This window comes from Gadus macrocephalus, chromosome 21 (genome assembly GCF_031168955.1).
Source record: "Gadus macrocephalus chromosome 21, ASM3116895v1".
Classification (NCBI taxonomy): domain Eukaryota; kingdom Metazoa; phylum Chordata; class Actinopteri; order Gadiformes; family Gadidae; genus Gadus; species Gadus macrocephalus.
In genome coordinates, this window is record NC_082402.1 from 8,859,959 (window position 1) to 8,880,643 (window position 20,685).

Sequence of the window (20,685 nt, forward strand, 5' to 3'; positions counted from 1 at the left end):
CAAAATGTTGTCTGTAAAACAGGCAAAGGGCTCACATTAGCTGGCTAACCAACGGTCAAAAAACACGAAAGTAATGACCAATATAAAAACATTACGAACAAATGAAAATGCAAACACAACCACAACAACAACACAGTGTAAACACACAAACAAACACACACAGATATATAGAAGGAGAAGGGAGAGGCAGCGAGAGAGACAGAGAGGCCGAGCGAGAGACAGAGAGACCGAGAGGCAGAGAGGCAGAGAAAGAGACGGAGAGAACTAATAACTAGAGAAGATCCGGTGGGAAAATAGATTGTGTGAGGACACAATCACTGATGCACACACATGCATACACACACACAAATACTGAAAGATGAATTGTGTGCGTGTGTGCATGTGTGTGTGTGTGTGTGCGTGCGTGCGTGTGTAAGAATAGATGTTTAGTATAGAGATTCAAACGTAATCCCTTGCTCTATTAAAATCAACCAGCAGTGGATTTAATACCAGGTATGTGTTTGTGTGTGTGTGTGTATGTGTGTGTGTGTGTAGCTTGGTCAAACATTTTCCCAAGAGACTAAGGTAGTTTGGTGTGTGTGTGTGTAGGCGCGTATGTGGTTGTAGGGTGTTGAGTGTATTAGAAGGAGCGCTTGTTTAATCCTCTTGGTAAAGCCGCTTTCTTCTCGTTCTAAGAAAGGAGATTAGCTGCTAATAGAGTAGCTTTATCCTCTACTGGCTAAACAACAACAAGCAATAACAAATAACAACAAAGAAACAATAGCCCCAACAAAGAGATAACCATGACCGCTGCTGTGTGTTGTCTGCAAGCCTGTGTGTGTGTGTGTGTGTGTGTGTGTGTGTGTGTGTGTGTGTGTGTGTGTGTGCGTGCGTGCGTGCGTGCGTGCGTGCGTGCGTGCGTGCGTGCGTGCGTGCGTGCGTGCGTGCGTGCGTGCTTGTGTGCGTGTGCGTGCGTGCGTGCGTGTGCATTGCACTGCACTGAAAATGGAATTACAGCAACACTTGGAGTGGACATGATCTATAGCTAGTCGTCAGATGGTCTACACAGTGAGTCTACGTTATAACTTCAGTTGGCCTACAGTTGTTCTTCACTTAGTCTACAGTTGATGGTTAGTCAGCTGGTCTACAGATGCCCGACAGTTTTGGTCTTCCGTTGGTCCAGGGTCAGTGTACAGTCGCTCACTAGATCTCAGATGTTCTACAGTAGGCCTACAGTTGGTCTGCAGTGGGTCTACAGTTGCTCTACAGTAGAACTTCAGTTGGATAACAGTGGGGGTACAGTTGATCTTCAGATAGTCTAGAGTTAGTATACAGTGGCTTTACAATTGGTCTACCCAGTTAGTCTACACATATGCCGCTTTTCCACTGCATGGTACCAGCTCGACTCGACTCGACTCAGCTCGCATTTTTGGCGTTTCCACAGCGAAAACATGGTATCTGGTACCTGAAGTGGCTGCTTTTTTTAGTACCGCCTCGCTCTAGGTTCGAAGCGAGCTGAGCCGATGCTAAAAGGTGACGTCGGCAGACGGCCAGCCACTGATTGGCCGACCGTCTGAGTGTGACGAAGTCACGAGAGCGACATGGCAACCATGCTGGTAACAGCCATAGCAGCGGCGCAGCCAACATATTCCACTTCTTCAACTTCTTCAACATGCCAGCTAATAATACGAACACGAATACCATCGCATCGATGTCCTCCATTGTTGTTATGTGGGTTCTGTCCATGTGTGCGCTGCGTAGGTGTTGTTTGCGTCGCGTACAAAAATACGTCACGGCCCTTTCGCGCAGCCGACCCCGCCCACGTCCAGGAGGTACTATTTGCGGTGGAAAACGACCCGTGCTGCTACCGTGTCGAGTCGTGTCGAGTCGTGTCGAGTCGAGTCGAGTCGTGTCGAGTCGAGTCGAGTCGAGTCGAGCTACATGTGCGGTGGAAAAGCGGCATTAGTATACAGTAGGTCAAGAGTTAGTCCACAGGTGGTCTTCACCAGATCTACAGTTAGTCCACAGTTGGTTTACAGTTGGTCAACAGTTGGTCTACAGTTTGTATACAGATGGTTGACATTTAGAATACAGTTGGTTTGCAGTTAGACTACAGTTGGTATACAGTTGGTCTACAGTTGGTTTACAATTTAACTACAGTGGGTCTACAGTTGGTCTGCAGTTGATCTACAGTTGGTCAACAGCTAGTCTACAGGTGGTCTACAGTTGGTCTACAGTTGGTTTAAAGTTAGTCTACAGGTGGTCTTCAGTGGGTGTACGGTTGGTCTTCAGTTCTACACTTGGAGCTATGGAGAAGTCCTATGTTAGAGGCTCATACCTCCCTCCTTGTGGTGTGCTTGTTCGGTTGTGATGGGGCATCTGTTTCATCAGGACCAGCATGGCGTCTACATGCCGCCTGCCACTGTGAACACGACCCGCTCTCTGTCCTCTCTCCCTGGCTGACACATGGACAACCCAGAGGCTGTCAAGAGCACAGGCCGTAAATTGGTGGCACTCTCTCTCTGTTTCCGATTGTCTTTCGCACTCCCCTGCCCTCTGTTTCTGGTCTCCTCTCTGCCTCCCCTTTTCCTCGCTCCCTTTCTTTTTCTCGGATTCTCTTCTCCTCCCTGCTCACTATATCTCTTCCCTCACAATATTGTCTCTCACTCTCTGGGGAGGTGTCCCTCCCGCTTCCTCTCTCTCTCTCACACTGTGTCTGTGCCCCTTCCCTTGTATGTTTTGTTCCAATAAATCGTATTGTTTTTTTTAATTATTTGTCTTTGCATCCCCCTTTTCACTTATTTCACGTATCCTATCCCTCCATCCATTGCATTTCCTTCTCTCTTTCTACCATTCGTAATCCCTCCTTTTTTTTCTTCCATATTCCCTCCTTCACCCTGCTATTCCATTGTTTTGTTTACCTCCCGCTCTATCTCTCTTTCTGGGGTTATCACTCCCTGATTCCCTCTCTCTGTTTCCAATGTTCTCTCTTCCTCTCTCACCTCTCTCTCTGTTTCCCTCATACCTTTATCCTTGTTTTACCCAGCTCTCTCTATAAACTAGATTGATGGCTCAATCCTACACGCATCAAGGTGAGAATTACAATCTTCTATAGCGCATACCGCAGAAACGCACACACGTAGACACACACACACACAAAATTGAACAGACAAATGCAAAAATGCACAGACACAAACACACAAAAACGCACTTACACACAGACCCACACACACAAATGCAGATATGCAACATGCACGCACATAAATGAAAAGGTCATTGGCCAAGACAAAAAGAATCACACACCCACACACAGGTACATGTACACACAAACACACACACACACACACACACACACACACACACACACACACACAGACTCCCCCCTGAGCTCCTCTGTGGTCTGTGCCGTGGGAGCCGAGGGTTGCGTAGCGTGACAGAGGGAGGCAGGTCCTGTCACTGACAGTTCATTCACAATAAATGTATGTCATTTACAGCAAATACAGACACATACACACACGCCTGCACACACGCACACACACACACACACACACACACACACACACACACACACACACACACACACACACACACACACACACACACACACACACACACACACACACATAACGTTATGCTTTACACATTGTAGACTATGGGAGAAAAGGAATTGGTGACAAGATGAATGCTAGTTGCTGTTTATGTCAGTGTGTGTGCGTCTGTGTGTGTGGTGAATGTTCATCACTTTAAATGTTTTTTTACACGCACATACACGCATTCACACACAAACACACACTCCATCATGATTTATTGATTCTGTTTTAATAAGATGATGTCGTCCCTCAGGGTAGAATAATCACCTGCATTTTCCCTTGCTACCTAAGTGTGTGTATGTGTATGTGTGTGTGCGTGTGTGTGTTTGTGTGTGTGTGTGTGTGTGTGTGTGTGTGTGTGTGTGTGTGTTTGTGTGTATATGTACCTGTGTGTTTGTGTGTGTGTGTGTGTGTGTGGCTCTTCAGCCGGTGTGTACTCGGATCCTTTTCAGTCAAAGATGCTTGATTATGCTGCATCCTCCATCTTAAAGAAAATCTTGTTTATGCTGATTCCAGCCTTTTTCGCTCATCTGAATCATTTAAAACACAGGTGTTAATGCAGTAACACTGAGTGCCCATATTCTGTCAGCTTGTAGAATGTGAACCAACCCAAGGACACACACTGAAGCCACCTTAATAGTTCATTTCAAACCCTTTAAGAAATATGCTAGATGCAGTTTTTCTGTGATTTAAAAAGCTGCACTAATTGATTTCTGTCCACTAGAGGGCAGACAGTCACCCCAAAGGACTTTAATAAAAAGACTCACGACTTTGCGTTGTCATGTTATACTTCTCTAACAAAGGAAGTTAACAAATAGTGATCGGACACCCACCATTATCGGCCGATCTACGCCCTGTCTGCACTGAGTCAGTTTGCGTTGGTGTGGAGAATGGTGTTTCTGAAAATTAAATATTATGTTTGTGTGAAAGGTATAACAAAGAATGTAAAGTAAATATATAGATTGTTATGATTGGGTGAATGCTATATAGAATGTGATGTTAAAATATATATAATTGAATGGTTGTGTGATTGTTATAATAAAGAATATTATGTTTAGGCCTAAAAAAAAAATTTGTTTGGTTCCGGTTTCCGACCGACCCTGTCAATTTATGTGCGACCCAAATTATTTTATGAGCTTTGCATTTTTTTATGCAAACTATAATCACGTTTTGGTACAGCACCTCTTCATTCTGTACAAGGATGAGCGAATTTTCTCGTTTTTAAATGAAAACAACCTACCTATCATTCGCTGCCGCTGGAAAAAATAAAATAAAAAAATAAAATAAATTCCCTACCTACCCATGACCTCAACTGACAACCAACAGGAACCAAATTTTTTTTTTTTTAGGCCTTATGTGCATTATATAACATTGAATATGTTGCACATCATGTGTGTGAATACTTTAAAGAGAATATGATGTTTCTGTAAATGATAAAAGATAGAATATTATGTTTGAATGAATGTTATGATATGGAATTGGATGTTCGGGAAATTGTTACATTAGAATGTAATGTTTTAATATAGAATGTGATTGTGTGAATGCAATAATGTCTAATATTGTCGGTGCGAATGTTATCATGTATATTATTATGCTATATTATTATATTATATACCTTACCATATTTACTATATTATTATCATTATATAATATAAAATGTATTTTATCTTATAGAATATTATGTCTGTGTGATATAATAATATAGAATTTAATGTTAGTGTCGATTTTATAATATACAATATTATGTTTGTGTGAATGTTATAATACAAAATATTACGTTTGTGTGAATGTTATAATATAGAATGGTATGATTGTGTGCTTAACCAAAGAATGTGACGGTATAATATAGAAAGCTATGTTTTTGTGAATGTAATAATATGTGTTAATAATTTGTTACAGGATATGATTTGTGTGCGTCTGTAATGGGTGTGTAAAGGCGTGGGTGCATTCGTCTGGTTTGTCGATCTATAGTCACATCTGCATGTTAAAGAATGAGGGTAAGCATTGTCATTGCTGTTGTCGTTTGGTTTTTATACTCCCGGGGCGCTCGGAACCACCAACCAAAAAACTAATTTCCTCGTCTCCTTGTTGGGAAAATCTTGATAGAGAGTGAGAGTGAGAGAGAGAGAGAGAGAGAGAGAGAGAGAGAGAGAGAGAGAGAGAGAGAGAGATAGAGAGAGGGAGAGAGAGAGCGAGAGAGAGAGAGAGAGAGTAAGACAGCGATTGAGAGGGTGTGTGAGAGAGAGCGAGAAAGACAACAACAATAGCTGAATTTTATACGACAGAGAAATGAAATATTCCAATGGCCTTGTTTGTGTGTGTTTGTGTGTGTCTGTCGGTGTGGGTGTTTATGTATCTGTGTGTATGTGTGAGTGTGTTTGCATGTGTGCGTATCTGTATGTGTCTGTTTGTGTGCTGATACACAATGCTAGCATAGCGATTGGAGCATCGATCTTGTATTCTCGTGAGAGGAGGGAGCGTAACGGAGAAAGCAAGATAGAGAGAGAGAGAGAGAGAGAGAGAGAGAGAGAGAGAGAGAGAGAGAGAGAGAGAGAGAGAGAGAGAGAGAGAGAGAGAGAGAGAACAGGTGAGAACAGGTGAGAGAGAGAGAACAAGCAATAAGATATATCAAGCAATCAAAGAGGAGAAGACAGTTTTCAGGGGAGAGAGAGATCCCAAACAAAAGGCAGAATAGGAAATAATGCAGGAATAAGGAAATTAAGAGATGGAGAGAGAAGGCAAATTAGGAAGATATCGGGCAACAAACTGATGGATGCATAGAAATGAAGTGAGGGAGAGAATAAAATGCTTGATGAAAGAGTTTGTGTCTGGTGTGAGAGAGAGTTAGACAGTGAGAGAGACAGGGAGACACAGAGAGCGGGAGCGAGAAAGAGAGTGGGTGAGAGAAAGAGGGAGTGTGATTGAAACAGAGTTCAGTGTTATGGTCGCAGGTGTGTTTCTGTATTAAATTAAGGCGGTGGTGTGTGTTTGTCTGTGCATGCGTGATTTTGTCCGTCCTAGTGTGCATATTTGTATTGAGTATGTTCATATTTCTCTGCTTTTTTTATCCAGCAAGCATTAATGTCAAGTAAGCACTCACTCTCACACGCACACACACACACACACACACGCACACACACACACACACACACACACACACACACACACACACACACACACACACACACACACACACACACACACACACACACACACACACACACACACACACACACACACATACGCATGCCTGCGGCTGGCGCGAATTGACGACAGGCCTCAGATGATGGATCTTATATTATGGGAATATTTACCACTTGACCTCAGTGGTTGAAAGCAGCTGACGTTTGTTCAGAACATTGCTGACCATGAGTCCATTCTTGAACTTAACAGCGTTTAATGTTTAACAATGAGGGGCTGCCCAGCACAACCACACCTTGCCCTCACTGCTTCAACAGGGCTATACCCCGTTCCCTTACAGATGTTTTGCGTGAAAATGGATTGAAACCTACCTGCTCTGTGTTCTCTGCTGCCTTCATACAATATGATTATTTTTTCATTATTGGGGTCCTGTTAATAATTTTGATTGTGACGGAGGTTTAAGTGAAGCTCGGAGATAAATCCTTACAATCATTGTATTAAATTCGATTTTTTTTTTACACATTAAATTCACTTCTCCAACATCATTTGACGTGGTCAAATTATTTATTAAAAGCTTCTTTTAAAAAACTCTAACTCAAATCCAAAATGCTATAACTTTTATGAGTATGAGTATTCAAATATATGTCATATTTTCTATTATATGATGAAGGAACAGTGATCTGCTAACCAGAACAATAGCTAGGGCTTCCTTCACCAGTGGGTTCACCCTGAGCAAGAAAATTCACAGAAAAGCAGGTGAGCCCATTAACTAATTAGGAGATTATCATTTACACTAACGACAAACTGATTGCACAAACACAGACACACACACATGCACATACACACATACACACACACACAATCTCCGAAGAGATCCATTGCAACGTACATTCTGTTTACACTGATCTAAATAGAAAAACGTATGATTTCAGATCAAGTAAAAAGAACAACGTTAATCATATTTAGTCCGATCAAGAGTGTGAGGTGAACAAGACAGGATGTGATCCCGGTTCTCTGCTACAGCTGTAGAACATTGAAGAGGAAGACACGTCACCACTTCATCTCCATCACCTCCTTCTACTGTAACGTCAAGCGTTCCTATTCCAGGCTGGCTCCCTCTCTGCCCTCATACATCAGACAGCTCTCAGCTTCACATTTCACACAGCCGGGGGCCGGTATTCTTGGACTTTGTATTCCAGAAGATAATTTTTCAAATGAATTGGGTTGATTAATAGCGTGTGCCGGTGAGTCCTAAAATGGTTGAATGGTCACTGCAGAACCGAGAAGAACCAGCAAGATTAGAGTAGAAAGAATAAAGAGTAGGAAGGTGACTTTATCATTGAAAGCGTATTCTTAGCAGAAACTAGCAGGATTCAATAGAGTAGAATATAATGAGTTTACTGCGTTGATGTATACATTGGCTTTGGAAATGGATTGATCTCAATCAATCAAATACACATCATCCATAATACACACTACTCTCTAAAACCCTCCTAACATGCCTTAAAAAGACATGTTCACCCACACCCACACACACACCCACCTCAACTAAACACACCCACACACACACCCACACCCACACACACACACACACACACACACACACACACACACACACACACACACACACACAAACACACCTACTGGCAACGCTAACGTGATTAGAAAGAAACAAGTATCAGCCTGGCAGCTGAAATAGTGCTCCCCTCCCTCCCTCACCCCCCTCACCCCGCCACGCGTCTCGCCGCCCGGCGGCAGCTCGAGGCTGACAGAGCGAGCCCCCACTTGACGGAACGCTACTGGTGTGCAGTTTGCACTTGTCCCCGTGGCGGGGCTTTCAGCTCCCCACGTCTATTTTGATTACAGTTGTAATTCACACAGCGGTTCCTTCTGCGTCTGAACACAACTAAAGTGAAAACGACGCTCCCAGATTCGTATTCAGACCCATAGAGAAGTAACTGTTGTGGTAAAAGAGTTAGTCACGGTAGCCTATTGGCATGCTATGCCCCCTCAACCCCGTTAAGTGCCGTTTAATGGATCAGATCTTCGATCGAAATGTGTCGTTTTCAGCCTAAGAACCGTAAACTCCATGATGATGTCGATTCAAACGTTGCATTTTTATTAACTAAACGAATTAGTTTTGGTGGTTGCATTGAACTTCTGATGGAGGAAGAGTGCGCCACAGAAAAAAGCGATGTGTGAGGGGCATAGGCAATACTTTACCTGGATGCGGTGTGGTTCACCTCCGAATACGGTACCATGCTCCGGCAGTTTCTTTCGGCTCAACACCAACAGATAAGCCAGCGCTCCCAACCACACCAGCACCACCACAGCCACGGCCAGTTTCCGAAAAAAACGTTTCATTTTGCCAAGAGGAGTGAACCCGGGCGGCGGGCGCATAGTCTAACCTATTTCCTATATCTCCACGTTAGGAATATCGGAGGAATTGCATTTCTGTTCAAAAGTCGGTCCGTTTGTGACGGTGTGCTATCTTAATTTCCTCTTTTGTTATCGGCTAGATGATATCCCATTCCGGCTGAGCAGCACGTGAGGGCGAACCTTCCGTTCTTCGCGCCAGTCAAAGACTCTCGGTAGCACGCGGCGCTCCTTCAACTGGCCGGTGGCAGCTGAAGTCGCGACAGGGGCGCCCGCGCTCGGTTGTTAACGGAGACGGAGACAAGCCCCCCCACCCCTTCTCCGTCCACACACACACACACACACACACACACACACACACACACACACACACACACACACACACACACACACACACACACACACACACACACACACACACACACACACACACACACACACACACACACACACATACACACACACACACACACACACACACACACACACACACACACACACACACACACACACACTAGACCTCCCAGGTGTTGTGGATCCGATGAAGTGGTTTGGCTTGCAGAGTTCTACTAGTATGCGGCACCGCCACCTGCTGTCCATTCTAGGTACTTCTATTAAAACTTCCGAAAGTAGACAACGGGCTGTTTCTGTTGTCAATAAAAGAATAGCATCTACCTCTCACTAATTAAAATCAGAGTTTGGTCCAAATATGAGAATGAAGAACGTTAAAATATAAACAAATTAAAACACCATGCAAGAAGAAAGCTCAGGAGAACGATTTTTTTTTTTTTCAATAAATTCAAATCAAATCTCTAGCCTATTCTATTCTATTTACAGTCTATATTTAATTATTATTCATTTATTATTCACAAGAACAAGAAGGCAAACGAACAGAATATTTGGGTGTGTGCTCTGACTGCTGACTGTAAGCAGCGGGGAAGCTCGGCGCTATCCATTTCTAAATATTTTATTTACTTCTTTGCATCTCATTGATCTTTTTCTGCTTTGTGGAGCTCTGATGCGCGTTTTATCTTCCTGACATAGTTCTAGCCAATAATGTTCTCTTCCCTCTCCCACTCTCTCCTGTCTGGTTGTTTCTGTTGTTCCACTCTAAAGCGGCGCGAAAAGAGCCGTTTCTTCACTGAAACATAATGGGGTCCTCTGCTATTTTGGAACCGGTTGTGTTTAAAGTTAACGTACATGGATACATCCTTAAGGCAGAACTTACAGATATATTTATCCTGTCTCATTAGGGATACGCCTACCAAATTTGTATGCAGTTAGTTGTTTTTTTAATTCATTACAAATAGGCTCGATGAGGAGCTAGAAAGGAAAGGAAAGGATACTAACCTTTCTAAACGATCTTAACAAAATATAGTAGTAGAATGGATAGTGCTTAGAGTTTTCTGTAATCATAATTACAAAGTAATTACACTTCTCCAACCGTAACATCCAATAGACTCACAAAATCCATCATAAATTGTTATAATGTATTTTCTTAAATAATATTAACTGATATAATGAAGTTCTTGGCATTGCAAGCCTGCCTAGAACACCCAAATATGCCACACGGGGGCAGCAACCGTGTATTCTGTGTATAGCTGCAGCGATCACATACAAGTGATTGAAGCTTTGAAAGCGTGGAGATTTGTCAAATGTAGGCCTACGGGTTGTGTAAATTATGTAAGTTAAAAACGTTCACAAATGAGTAGCTTAATATGTCGTTATCTTTCTTTCACCACAATGTCACCCTCACTTTTGTTGAAACTTATCATAGCAAAAACAACTTTGTCCATCATTTTTAAACGTCTTAAGAAAACACAACGACGTAAACCCATAGATATGTTCTCTCTGAATCCATTTTGTCTGTGGGTGAAATGCAGCGCAACATTACCAATGGGAACCCGAATTCATGATTACCATTCGATCAGCTTCTTATCCAGTTTTGATCACACGTTTCCCTTATCGCGGCTGTTTTACAACAAGGGGATTCTTTTTACTTTTTATCCAGCGTGTCTGGACCTTATCTCCGACCATCCTACTGCGTTCTAGCATCTCATAAATGAAACCCGGCTGCTCGGATACTTCTAGCGAAATATAGTATGTTCCCTTGCGCCGTGTCCTCCTCCAGATTTCTCTTTGGAAACTCAGATCCTTTGATGATAGTCGGGAACTCCTTCATGTGTAGCCTACTATCACATCATTCTGGCTAGGGCCTTGTTTTTTGGCCTAGTTGGCTGGGGGAAAATCACCGTATCAACCAACAGATAAAAATAGCGTGATCCATAATTGGCTTGTATCCGGACATGTTAGAGGTCATCCTGGAATTGCGAACCAGAAATAAGAACAGGATTATAGTGCTGATGGCCATCCATCCCCTCGATGGGTTTTTTAAAAGCCCTAGAAGCACCTTTAGTGCTCGGCTGGCAATTCCAAGGTGTTCCGACGATCCATTTTTTATTTTCTGAACATGAAAGGTTCGTTTTCTGTCACTATTGTCTAATCTTGCCTGGATGGGTGCACTGTGTTTGGTTCGTGCAGTAGCCTACTCTCCTTGATGTTGTAAGGGGTCATTGCCGATGGCTAATTAAGTTTTCCTTTCGTTGGATTTATTAAGTAAACCAATCAATCAGTTGGTCCTTGATCTCTGAAACTTCAACACGGCTCCCTTCAAGGTCGCCTGGTTGTTTCGTAGAACGTTCCTTTGACCTAAGGACATTTCATTGAAGGTTCACTTTGTGTTGCAGACAGTGCTGGAAAAAACGCAAATATTGGGTGTTTATCAATTATAATAGATTGGGTACAAAGGCATCAAATCCAAGGGTCCTAAATTAAGCTATAGACAAATGAAACGCAGTGGTTAGGATGTTGGACTGAGGCAAAGGTTCTGGGTTCAAACCCAGTACCCATGTTCATGCATAACCCTTATCCGACCCCTAATGTGTTTAATACATTTACTACAAGCGTGTCTAGTAAATCAGGGGTTCTCAATCTTTTCCTTTTTTATTACAATTTTAGCACAAGAGTTATAGATGGCAAAGGACGAGCACACACAGCATTCTCTAATCCAGTTTATTTGTCCTTATCAGAAAAATGGAACACAATAAAATTAAAAAGAAAAATAGGACAGAATTATGTGTTTTTTTTATACATTGAACTAAATATGTCACTCTATACTAGGGTGTAAGTAACTCAAACTGATATAAGGTTAAATAATTTTCTTTAAAAAGGTACAGAAAGATATTCAATGTCTTGCACGTCTTATTAGCACTCAAAAAAGGGACAACAAACCCCCAACCCACACACCCCTCCCCAAAAAAAGATTAAGAACCAGCCGCTATATATATCCAATTCACAAACGCATCTTTCTTTGCTGTGTTCTTATTGGACAGACGGTGGGAGAGAGAAAGAGAAAGAGGATGAGTCAACAGGTTAGAGAGAGGGTCATGAATTTCAAGCCCAGACATGTCACAGACTTAAAAGGGAACTCCAACCAGAATCAACTATCAAATTTGCCAATTTCATAATAATAATCATAAACAAGAAAATAAGTCATCCCAATTTGGAATTGTAAGAAATACAATAAATAATATCACTGAATGCATTGATTGAAGGTGATATTTTCAACCCAAAATTAAACAAAAGTATTATTTTTTTCATTAAGCTAAATACCCGTTTTAGTAGGGTACATCATCTTGTGAGGCAGAAATTCAAAGTGAGTCTTGCTGGAAAATCCCATTTAAGAAACTTGAAGTCGAAAAAGTGACCAGTATGACCAGCACAAAGTTAAAGCAGTTAAATATCAAAGAATTTCAAAATAAAATAAAAAGTGGGGGAAAATACCACTCAATTCAAGGAGGACTATTCTGTGGGAGTAGTAGTTGATGTTTGTCCTCACGGGAACCGATTGGAGACAAAACACAAATTATGTTTGACACGACCTTCAAATATTCGGCATGTAATTGTGACATAACATGGTACGATCATTACATTTCCCTTTAACCTAAACAACGGCAGTAGCCCAAATGTAGTATGAAGCAGAAATTTCCGCGATTAACTAAAATGACAGCATATCTGAAAAACCGCACAGTCCATCTAAATAAGTGTAGAGCCTTGGCCCTGACTTTGCATTGAGTGGTATTTCCCTCCAGTTTTAAGAACATCTTAAGAGTTGAGCTTGGAACATGGAGAGTACGAGACCCGCTACAGTGAGGCTTGCGTCCTATCCACCGGGCTGTGTTAGTGTCCACGCGTTTGCGGAAAAGATTTAAAAATGACAGACCCAATTTCACCTCCTCATGGAAGAAACAAAAACAGGGGGTGTAGTAATTATAACAACAGAAGTCTTCAACCCAATGGCAGCCTCGACCAACCGACGCGCGCGCGCACTGCTGCGTCGCTAGCCCCCGTGAGTCAACAACGCACTATTAGCGTTAGCTTGAGAGAACTGTAGAAAAGGGCTTTTTAATGACAACCTGAGGTGTGGCCATGGGACAGGGCGTGGTGGTAGTAGTAGTATTATAGCACCCTGAGGGACTAGTCAACCGGGTGGTGGTGGTGGTGGTGGTGGTGGAGCTGGGTGGAGCTCCGGTCAGATGAAACCAGCAGGGCCGTGCAAAACATCCTGCAAGACCCCCCCAAACCCCTCCCTCACCCTCTCCGTCCGAAAGGGGCTGTGCTGGGGGACGGGTTGGGACGGCGGTGGGCGTTGGGGGGGGTTAAGGCTGTGTTTGCCGACATGCGATACTGAACGTGGCTCCACAACAACAACAACAACAACAACAACAACAGCGGGCGGTGGTCGTCCCGAGTTGGCCCCCCCCCCTCCCGAGGGAGGGCGCGGTCTTAGTCCAAAGTCTTCCTATGCAGGAAATCGGGGACATCAACAGAACTATGAACGAGCTCAGGTCCAAAAATTTCAGGTCAAACTGTTGATCAAGCATGATCCCCTCCCCTCCCCTCTCTCCTTCCCCTCCCCCCTCCCTCCCCTCCCACTTTTTCCCATTAGTCCTCCTCCTCTTCCTCCTCCTCCTCCCTCTACTAAGCGCCGTACACTCCGATTGGATGGGTGGGTCACCGGCGTGGCCAATCAGGAGCACTCCTCTCCGATGCGTTGGCACGAGCGGCCCACCTTGCGGTCCAGCTTCACCATCTTGAGGACCGCCTCCTCGCGGCCGCGCCCCAGGTGGTCAAACAGGCAGTTGTGCTGCTCGGGCAGGCGGTGCAGCATGCAGAAGACGTAGCCTAGGCGGACAGAGGACGTAACAAAACGTTAGCCACAGCAACTTCCTCGAGAGACAAACAAGCTAGCTTTCCTAGCTACATGTAGTGGCAGACGGCTTAGCTCCACTAGCATCATGGCTGTGGGACGGTTGCTAGTCGTTAGGATCGCGCTCATCAGTATTGTTTCGTTGTTTAGCAGATGGTGCTAGTTATCACAATCGGGATTGCTGCTGGTTAGCACAGTTGAGATAAGGGCTATTTAGTTTGGTTGGGATATGGGATGGCTACAGCCCCAGTTGAGGTGTGTGCTACTGACCACAGCGACAGGAGCCCAGTTCCTGCTGCACCAGCTCTAGTTTGGTTTGACAGCTGTAGCAGCGCCGGCGGTTCTTCTGCTTGGGCCCGCCGCGGGGGGGCTCCTCCCCGGCGTCCTCCTTCCCCTCGGTCCGGGGCCGCTTCTCCGGGGTGGCCTCGCTCTCGCTGCCCGACGCTGCGGAGGAGACGGGAGGCAAACGAGGGCTATAAAGAGAGGCGGGTCTGGGGGTCAGCAGGGGGACACGCAGTGCTGGCTGGAGGCAGGGCTCACCTGATTCCCGAGGACGTTTTGTGGGTGTGCAGAGGGTGCCCTGGGCTGTTTCTGTGCTGGATGGTCCTGTTAACGAAGGGTACCGGCGTGAGTTTCCAAAGAATAAAAAAAGATGACGTTGTTCATTTCTTTTTATTGTTTTATGTTTCTTTGGATCACACACAAAATGTAACGTGGCTCTTTTTTCATTGTGATTTCATTCTGTGTGTAAATAGCCCCCCCTGGAGCACCAAGTCATTCATTACACCATGAATGTACAGAATCAAACCGCCAAAGGAAAGGTTGGCTTTCAAAAAGGGGTTAAATAGCATTTTTAGCTTTGAAGAAATAACAAAAGAAGAAACAAACAGCGAACAATATTACCTTCCCTGGCGGCCGGGCATGTGGACGAGGATTCTTCGGTTGACAGTTGCTCGGAGCTGGAGGGCAGGCTCGACAACAGGGATTGGCTACTGCTACTGCTCGTCTCGCTACTGAAGACAGGCGATTGGCTACTCCCCGAGCTTTGGATGGGCTGAGGAGTGCAGTCCTCCTCTGGCTGCTTTTTCTGAATATCTGTCGGGAAGGAAAGGGAAGAAGAGCAGAGGGGTTTGAGCAAGGCCCATACCGACCCAGCAGCAATGGAGTTCACGGTTCAAATGCCTGCATTAACTTTGTATGATAAAATAAAAAAACAGTCCTTAAAGTTTGGGGGTAAAACCGGATCAGCGATATCTATGCATAGAAGTCATACTATTATTTTTCTATGTTGAAGCAAAGAGGTAGTGCTCTGCAAATGATTGAACACTACTGGTCAGGGGATCTGTTTGAATCTGAGGGCTTTACTAGGCACTGTTGACATGGCCACGGCTAAACTGATTATGGGACACACAGCAGGGACAAACTCAGGCAAGAATTGACAACCAGGCCTGTCTTGTACAATAGCCAATATGTGGCAGCCATGTTCCCTGGTTGCCATGGCGACCACATCCTCCAGAAAACAAATGGTAGTTGGCAATTCTTTACCCTGAACAGTTTCTACATTAACAAGCTTTGAGTAGTATAACTAACACGGTAAACTGTCAAATTTCTGACATTAGGAAATGGTAATGCTTTTATTACAACTGGTGACATTCAACACCTCACTCCTAATCAAATGAGTTAGTCTTCGGACAATCAGACAATTATTCGTTTTATCTTTAGGTTAGAATAATTCCAGGGAAAAAGTACATGCACCTTTTTGAATAGGGTAATTTAGTACTTTCAATCACATGTCTATCTCTGAATACTTTCATTAGTTTTAAAAATGTATTTTTAAATGAGTACAACTTACCAGCAAAACATTTGGAGCACATGTTCATTGTTTTACTCGACCTTAGGATAAAATAGACAAAAAACAATTTTCAGTTATGTTTTTTTTTTTCCCGGACTCAAACACTGATCAATACAGGATCAATCAGATTCTGTTGGATCCTGGAGTGCAGTTAGGGTCCAAGTCTTACGGTAGGACACAAGTCTTTAATGTTCATGAAAACAAAAAAAATTTGCCGTCCTGTGTAACAAAATTGTACCTTTTAAAAAGGATTACATCACCCAGAGAACCACAGTTAGGCACTTTAATTCATTACTCACCCTAGCCTGAGATGATGGAAAAAATAGTTGTATTCCCATCCCTTCGTGGAGAAAGGTGCTCCAAAAACGATTACGCCCATTTTGGAGACAAAAGGGTTGAACTGGGATAGATCTAAACCAATACCAAAGCATCCATCGAAACTGAATATCATATAAAGCATGATCCTTGTCCCATGGTTAGTCACTATTAGTCAAAGAGACAAATGCATTGGTAATCTAAAATACAGACGTTTTGGCAGCTACTCCACTTAAACTATCCAACTTATCCAATTAAACTCTAGCTTTTAACACGTAGAAAACAAATGTTCTGGTCCAATGTCCATTCTGTTATTAAAACGCATGTTGAATCTTTCTGGGGTACCGCGTTGAGGTTTGTTTGTGCTGTAATTGTGTCTTCACGTGTTCAAGGTAACTATTTGCTGTTGATATCCCGAAGGTACATGAGCAAACTCATACGTCACTCTTTGTAATAAAAAGTCTCCATTTGATTTTTTACCGTGTAAGGAGGAGAGCTAGACGTTGTCTCCTTAACAATGTTATTTCCGCCTACAGTTCTTGAACATATATTATACCCCTTCCCAGAAGAAATAACGATTCAAAATGTATATTAAAAAGGAGAACTACGATTTCTCCAAGGATCCTAAAATGCATGGAATCCAACTTAAAATAAAAAAGGGACAACTTAAAAAAAATATACCCTTTGAATCTGTTGACAATAAATCATGTTTGTGTTCAAACACGTTGAACATGGCAACAAAAGCTAGCTGTCCACAATTCGTTTACTTAATCATTGCATCTCTACTACCCTCGCAAAAAAAACACAGCCTACAAAGACACAAAGCTACAGCCTTCTTTAACAAAACGCCAGAACGACCAGAAATGTGTATTCAGAAAAGCAGGTCTTTTGTTAACGTGTAACTTCTAAAGGCAAGTATAGAATAGGACCTGCGCTCCCATGTTCCATGGTAGAGCTGACTAATACGACACGTCTCTTATGTCCCCTATGGCTTCCAGGGTCCTCCACTTGAATAGCAACACCATACATTAGGCAGGGTCCGGTGGGAACCGTGTCAATAGCTGGGAAGCATTTTTTTTTTTATTCGAACCATTGTGTCTATAGCAGCTATGCTACAAATGCCGTAGATACAGCCTGCATATAAAGACTTGTTTCTATCAACGAGCTTGTGGTAGAGGACAGCTGGGTAGTCATACTCATGGGGTGTGTGTGTGTGTGAGAGACGGTATCGCACTTTGGAAAGATAATGCCGGCCCCCTCCCAAGGATAGAAGGCTGGCTTATAATGCAGTATCAGCATAGCGTAGATAGTTACCATAGGTATTAGGCCTAAGCCTGCATACACACACACACACTGTAAAAATGGTGTCACAATGCAATACTTACTGGGAATGAACATGCATATCAATCGAGTCTCCAACATCACATCATCCAGTACCAGTTATGGGGTACCAGGCCGATCCCTATGTAGCTTAACATGTGGTAGTAGAGCATGCCGCTAACAATGCTAGTGTTGGCCCCTTTGGTCAATAGATGTGATCTATTGGTTAGTCAGGGTGCAGGTCAAACCAGAAGGATCCAGCTTTGATCATTGTATAGCCCAACACCTGTCAGTCAGCCCACTCGTTGAAGTCCTGTTCAATATGGCAGTGCACGTCTTCTACTGGCTGTCCCTCGAGAACACCCTCCCCTTAAGAGAGGGATTTCCACTACAGAGGGACAGGCTACAGATATAGACCATGCACACGCCTGTAGAAGTTATATGCATAACATATGGCTGATAGTGTATCATCTTCCTCGGATTCGACCGAATTCTGCTGCGTGGCTAAGCAGCCAAACATTGTGTGTGTTTGGCAGTATCAACAGCACAAAGCCTAAACTCCTTATTTGAAAGATAATAACCCAGTAAAAAGAAATACCATTGATTATGTCATCCAAGTGTCATTGTTCCCTTGTCCAAACCCAACATGCCAAAACAGATAATGTGAACTCATCTAGATTATGGGAGTTAGTTATGATAATAATTTAAAGTAGTCTTCTCCTGCTGATAAAACAAACCACATTATGCCAGTGTATCGCTATGATCCAATTGATCCTTGTAGACACCCAGAAACTGGGGCTTACCTGGCCTGCGTCAATCACAATACGATTGCATCTTCAGATGAGAGCAGGGGCTGACACAAATGTCTGGTTTCTATCTGGCAACCATGCAGGCTTATTAGCTCTCTGTTACCTAAGTTGACAAAATGGTTGCCATTGTTTATATTTAATGTTTATTGATAGATAATGGAAGTAGGTAGCTATATACACGTTAGAAAAATAGGTGGGTTAACATGGTTGAACACACGGCTACACCAATCATTGTGTTGAGAAGTAAGACTATGTTCTTGTTTTCATAGACGACCTAGCGATTTATTTTGGCGTTCCTTATCTCCTGGGGTTCAACCGTTGGAGATTGGGAAAGCCAGATCAAAAAGCAATCCGTTGGAAAGAAAGGTTTCGTACAATACAGATCCTAAATGCTACAATGCCAACCAAACGGTGGATTTAAGTAGTCTGTCTCGAAATAACACCTGGTCAACTGCTTCCTACATTCGCTTCTTGCCAAATGTACAGCCTCACAAAGCCATAAACATAGTAACGTTACCGTTTCTGTCATCTGACATAGACAGGTGGGGTAGTGGGGGGAGGTCAGGATTTAGTGAACACACACACACACACACACACACACACACACACACACACACACACACACACACACACACACACACACACACACACACACACACACACACACACACACACACACACACACACACACACACTAAAAAATGAGATCAGAGATAGACGTGTGTGTTTGTGGTGCAGGGCAAAAGTATACGACACGTCATTTGTCATTACTTAATATTTTCTTAGGGAATTTCGCAAGAGGAGCCTCGCCAGAGACATCAACGAATCACATCCGGTATGCAAAACACATCCAGCTCTCCACGAAAGAAAGAAGACGTTTGAATCAAAGCATGAAAATAGAAAAAATGTAAATGAAAAGACAAACTACACGATGTTTTAAGTTGGTCGACTTGACCAAAAACACCAAATGGGAACCCATTCGCTTTGTAGTTTGAGCAGATATAAATCCTGTGCACGTTTAAAAGGAACCTGCTGGCCATAAATCATTGTCTCCGATACGTCACCTCCTGAATTTCCAAACGAGTTACAAATAAACATTTACATTGGCCATCGACAACGTTTACATTGACACACGACGATCAGTTTGAAGGGGAAAACGTATAGAAAGTAGGCAGTTTTTCCTGCTAGAAAAGGTATTAACTTCCCAACCCCCACCCGGCCTGCACAACAGAACAACAACAATGGGTCTGTACTAAACCGTTGATAATATTTCCCTTTAACCATCTTGTTGATTTGACCAGTACAACAGCTCAATCTTACCCCCAGAATCCACACGGGCAGCGGGGTGGTAAACCAGGAGGTTTGCTGCGTTCACTTGTATCTCCCATGACTTCAAAAACGATATTGATACGCGAGTCGGCTTGGGGATGAGTCCGGGGCCTTGTCGTTCAGTGGGTATTTAACAGTCAAGTTAAGCCCAAAAATATCCTCAGGGTCTCACTTCACAACTGGACAGAAAACAAGAAGAAAAAAAAAGGTAATAGTTGCGCCTTAGTACCAAGACCAGCAACTTGGGTTTGTCCTAAAAACGAATCAGTTTGTAGTAATTGATCATCCAGCGTCCTCACGGGACTCAAAGCGATCAGCTGGACCTCGACGTGAACACTAACCCACGGATAGGGGGGTCTGGACGTTTTGACGACTAGCAATTTTACAATCTTGACGCGTTGTCCGACCACGAAACGGCTTAAAATTATAAAGCTGATAATACGGCGAACGATCGACGTTGTAAAAGCTAATTCAATAAACGGTCCAACGCACTGCCTACAAAAAGACAATTTACTTCCCCGTTTGGGACCACCCTATTCACACGTCGCCTGTAGCTGCTCGCAAAGTATGCCGGAAACGCGTACATTAACGAGAAATGTCAATATTATTTTATTTGAAAGAATTGTGTCAATATTGTCAGTTATTGACTATGTATAGCAAATCCGATTTCTTTTTAAAAATTCTAACTTAACAGTGTAATGGGAT

The 20,685-nt window shown here is 43.3% G+C and overlaps 2 protein-coding genes across 3 annotated transcripts in view; both read right to left on the reverse strand.

The window, feature by feature from the left end:
- galnt14 (UDP-N-acetyl-alpha-D-galactosamine:polypeptide N-acetylgalactosaminyltransferase 14 (GalNAc-T14)) overlaps nt 1-9,616 on the reverse strand; it is a 73,509-nt gene extending 63,893 nt beyond the window's left edge. Inside the window, exon 1 of the mRNA XM_060042422.1 lies at nt 8,934-9,616. Within this exon, the coding sequence (XP_059898405.1) occupies nt 8,934-9,110 (177 nt within the window). The 5' untranslated portion in view covers nt 9,111-9,616. The remainder of the gene's footprint in view (nt 1-8,933) is intronic.
- Nucleotides 9,617-12,144: 2,528 nt separating this feature from the next.
- Nucleotides 12,145-20,556, reverse strand: LOC132450245 (AN1-type zinc finger protein 3-like). 2 transcript variants are annotated; one of them, XM_060042317.1, is made up of 6 exons: nt 19,972-20,556; nt 16,208-16,248; nt 15,259-15,450; nt 14,896-14,961; nt 14,626-14,799; nt 12,145-14,330 (listed from the first exon to the last, which is right to left on the reverse strand). In XM_060042317.1, the coding sequence occupies exons 1-6, from the start codon at nt 20,037-20,039 to the stop codon at nt 14,176-14,178; spliced, it is 696 nt and encodes a 231-aa protein (XP_059898300.1). In that variant the 5' UTR covers nt 20,040-20,556; the 3' UTR covers nt 12,145-14,175. The 2 variants fall into 2 exon arrangements, with proteins under 2 accessions (XP_059898300.1, XP_059898299.1); XM_060042316.1 differs by lacking the exon at nt 19,972-20,556 and adding an exon at nt 16,507-17,210.
- Nucleotides 20,557-20,685: the final 129 nt, after the last annotated feature.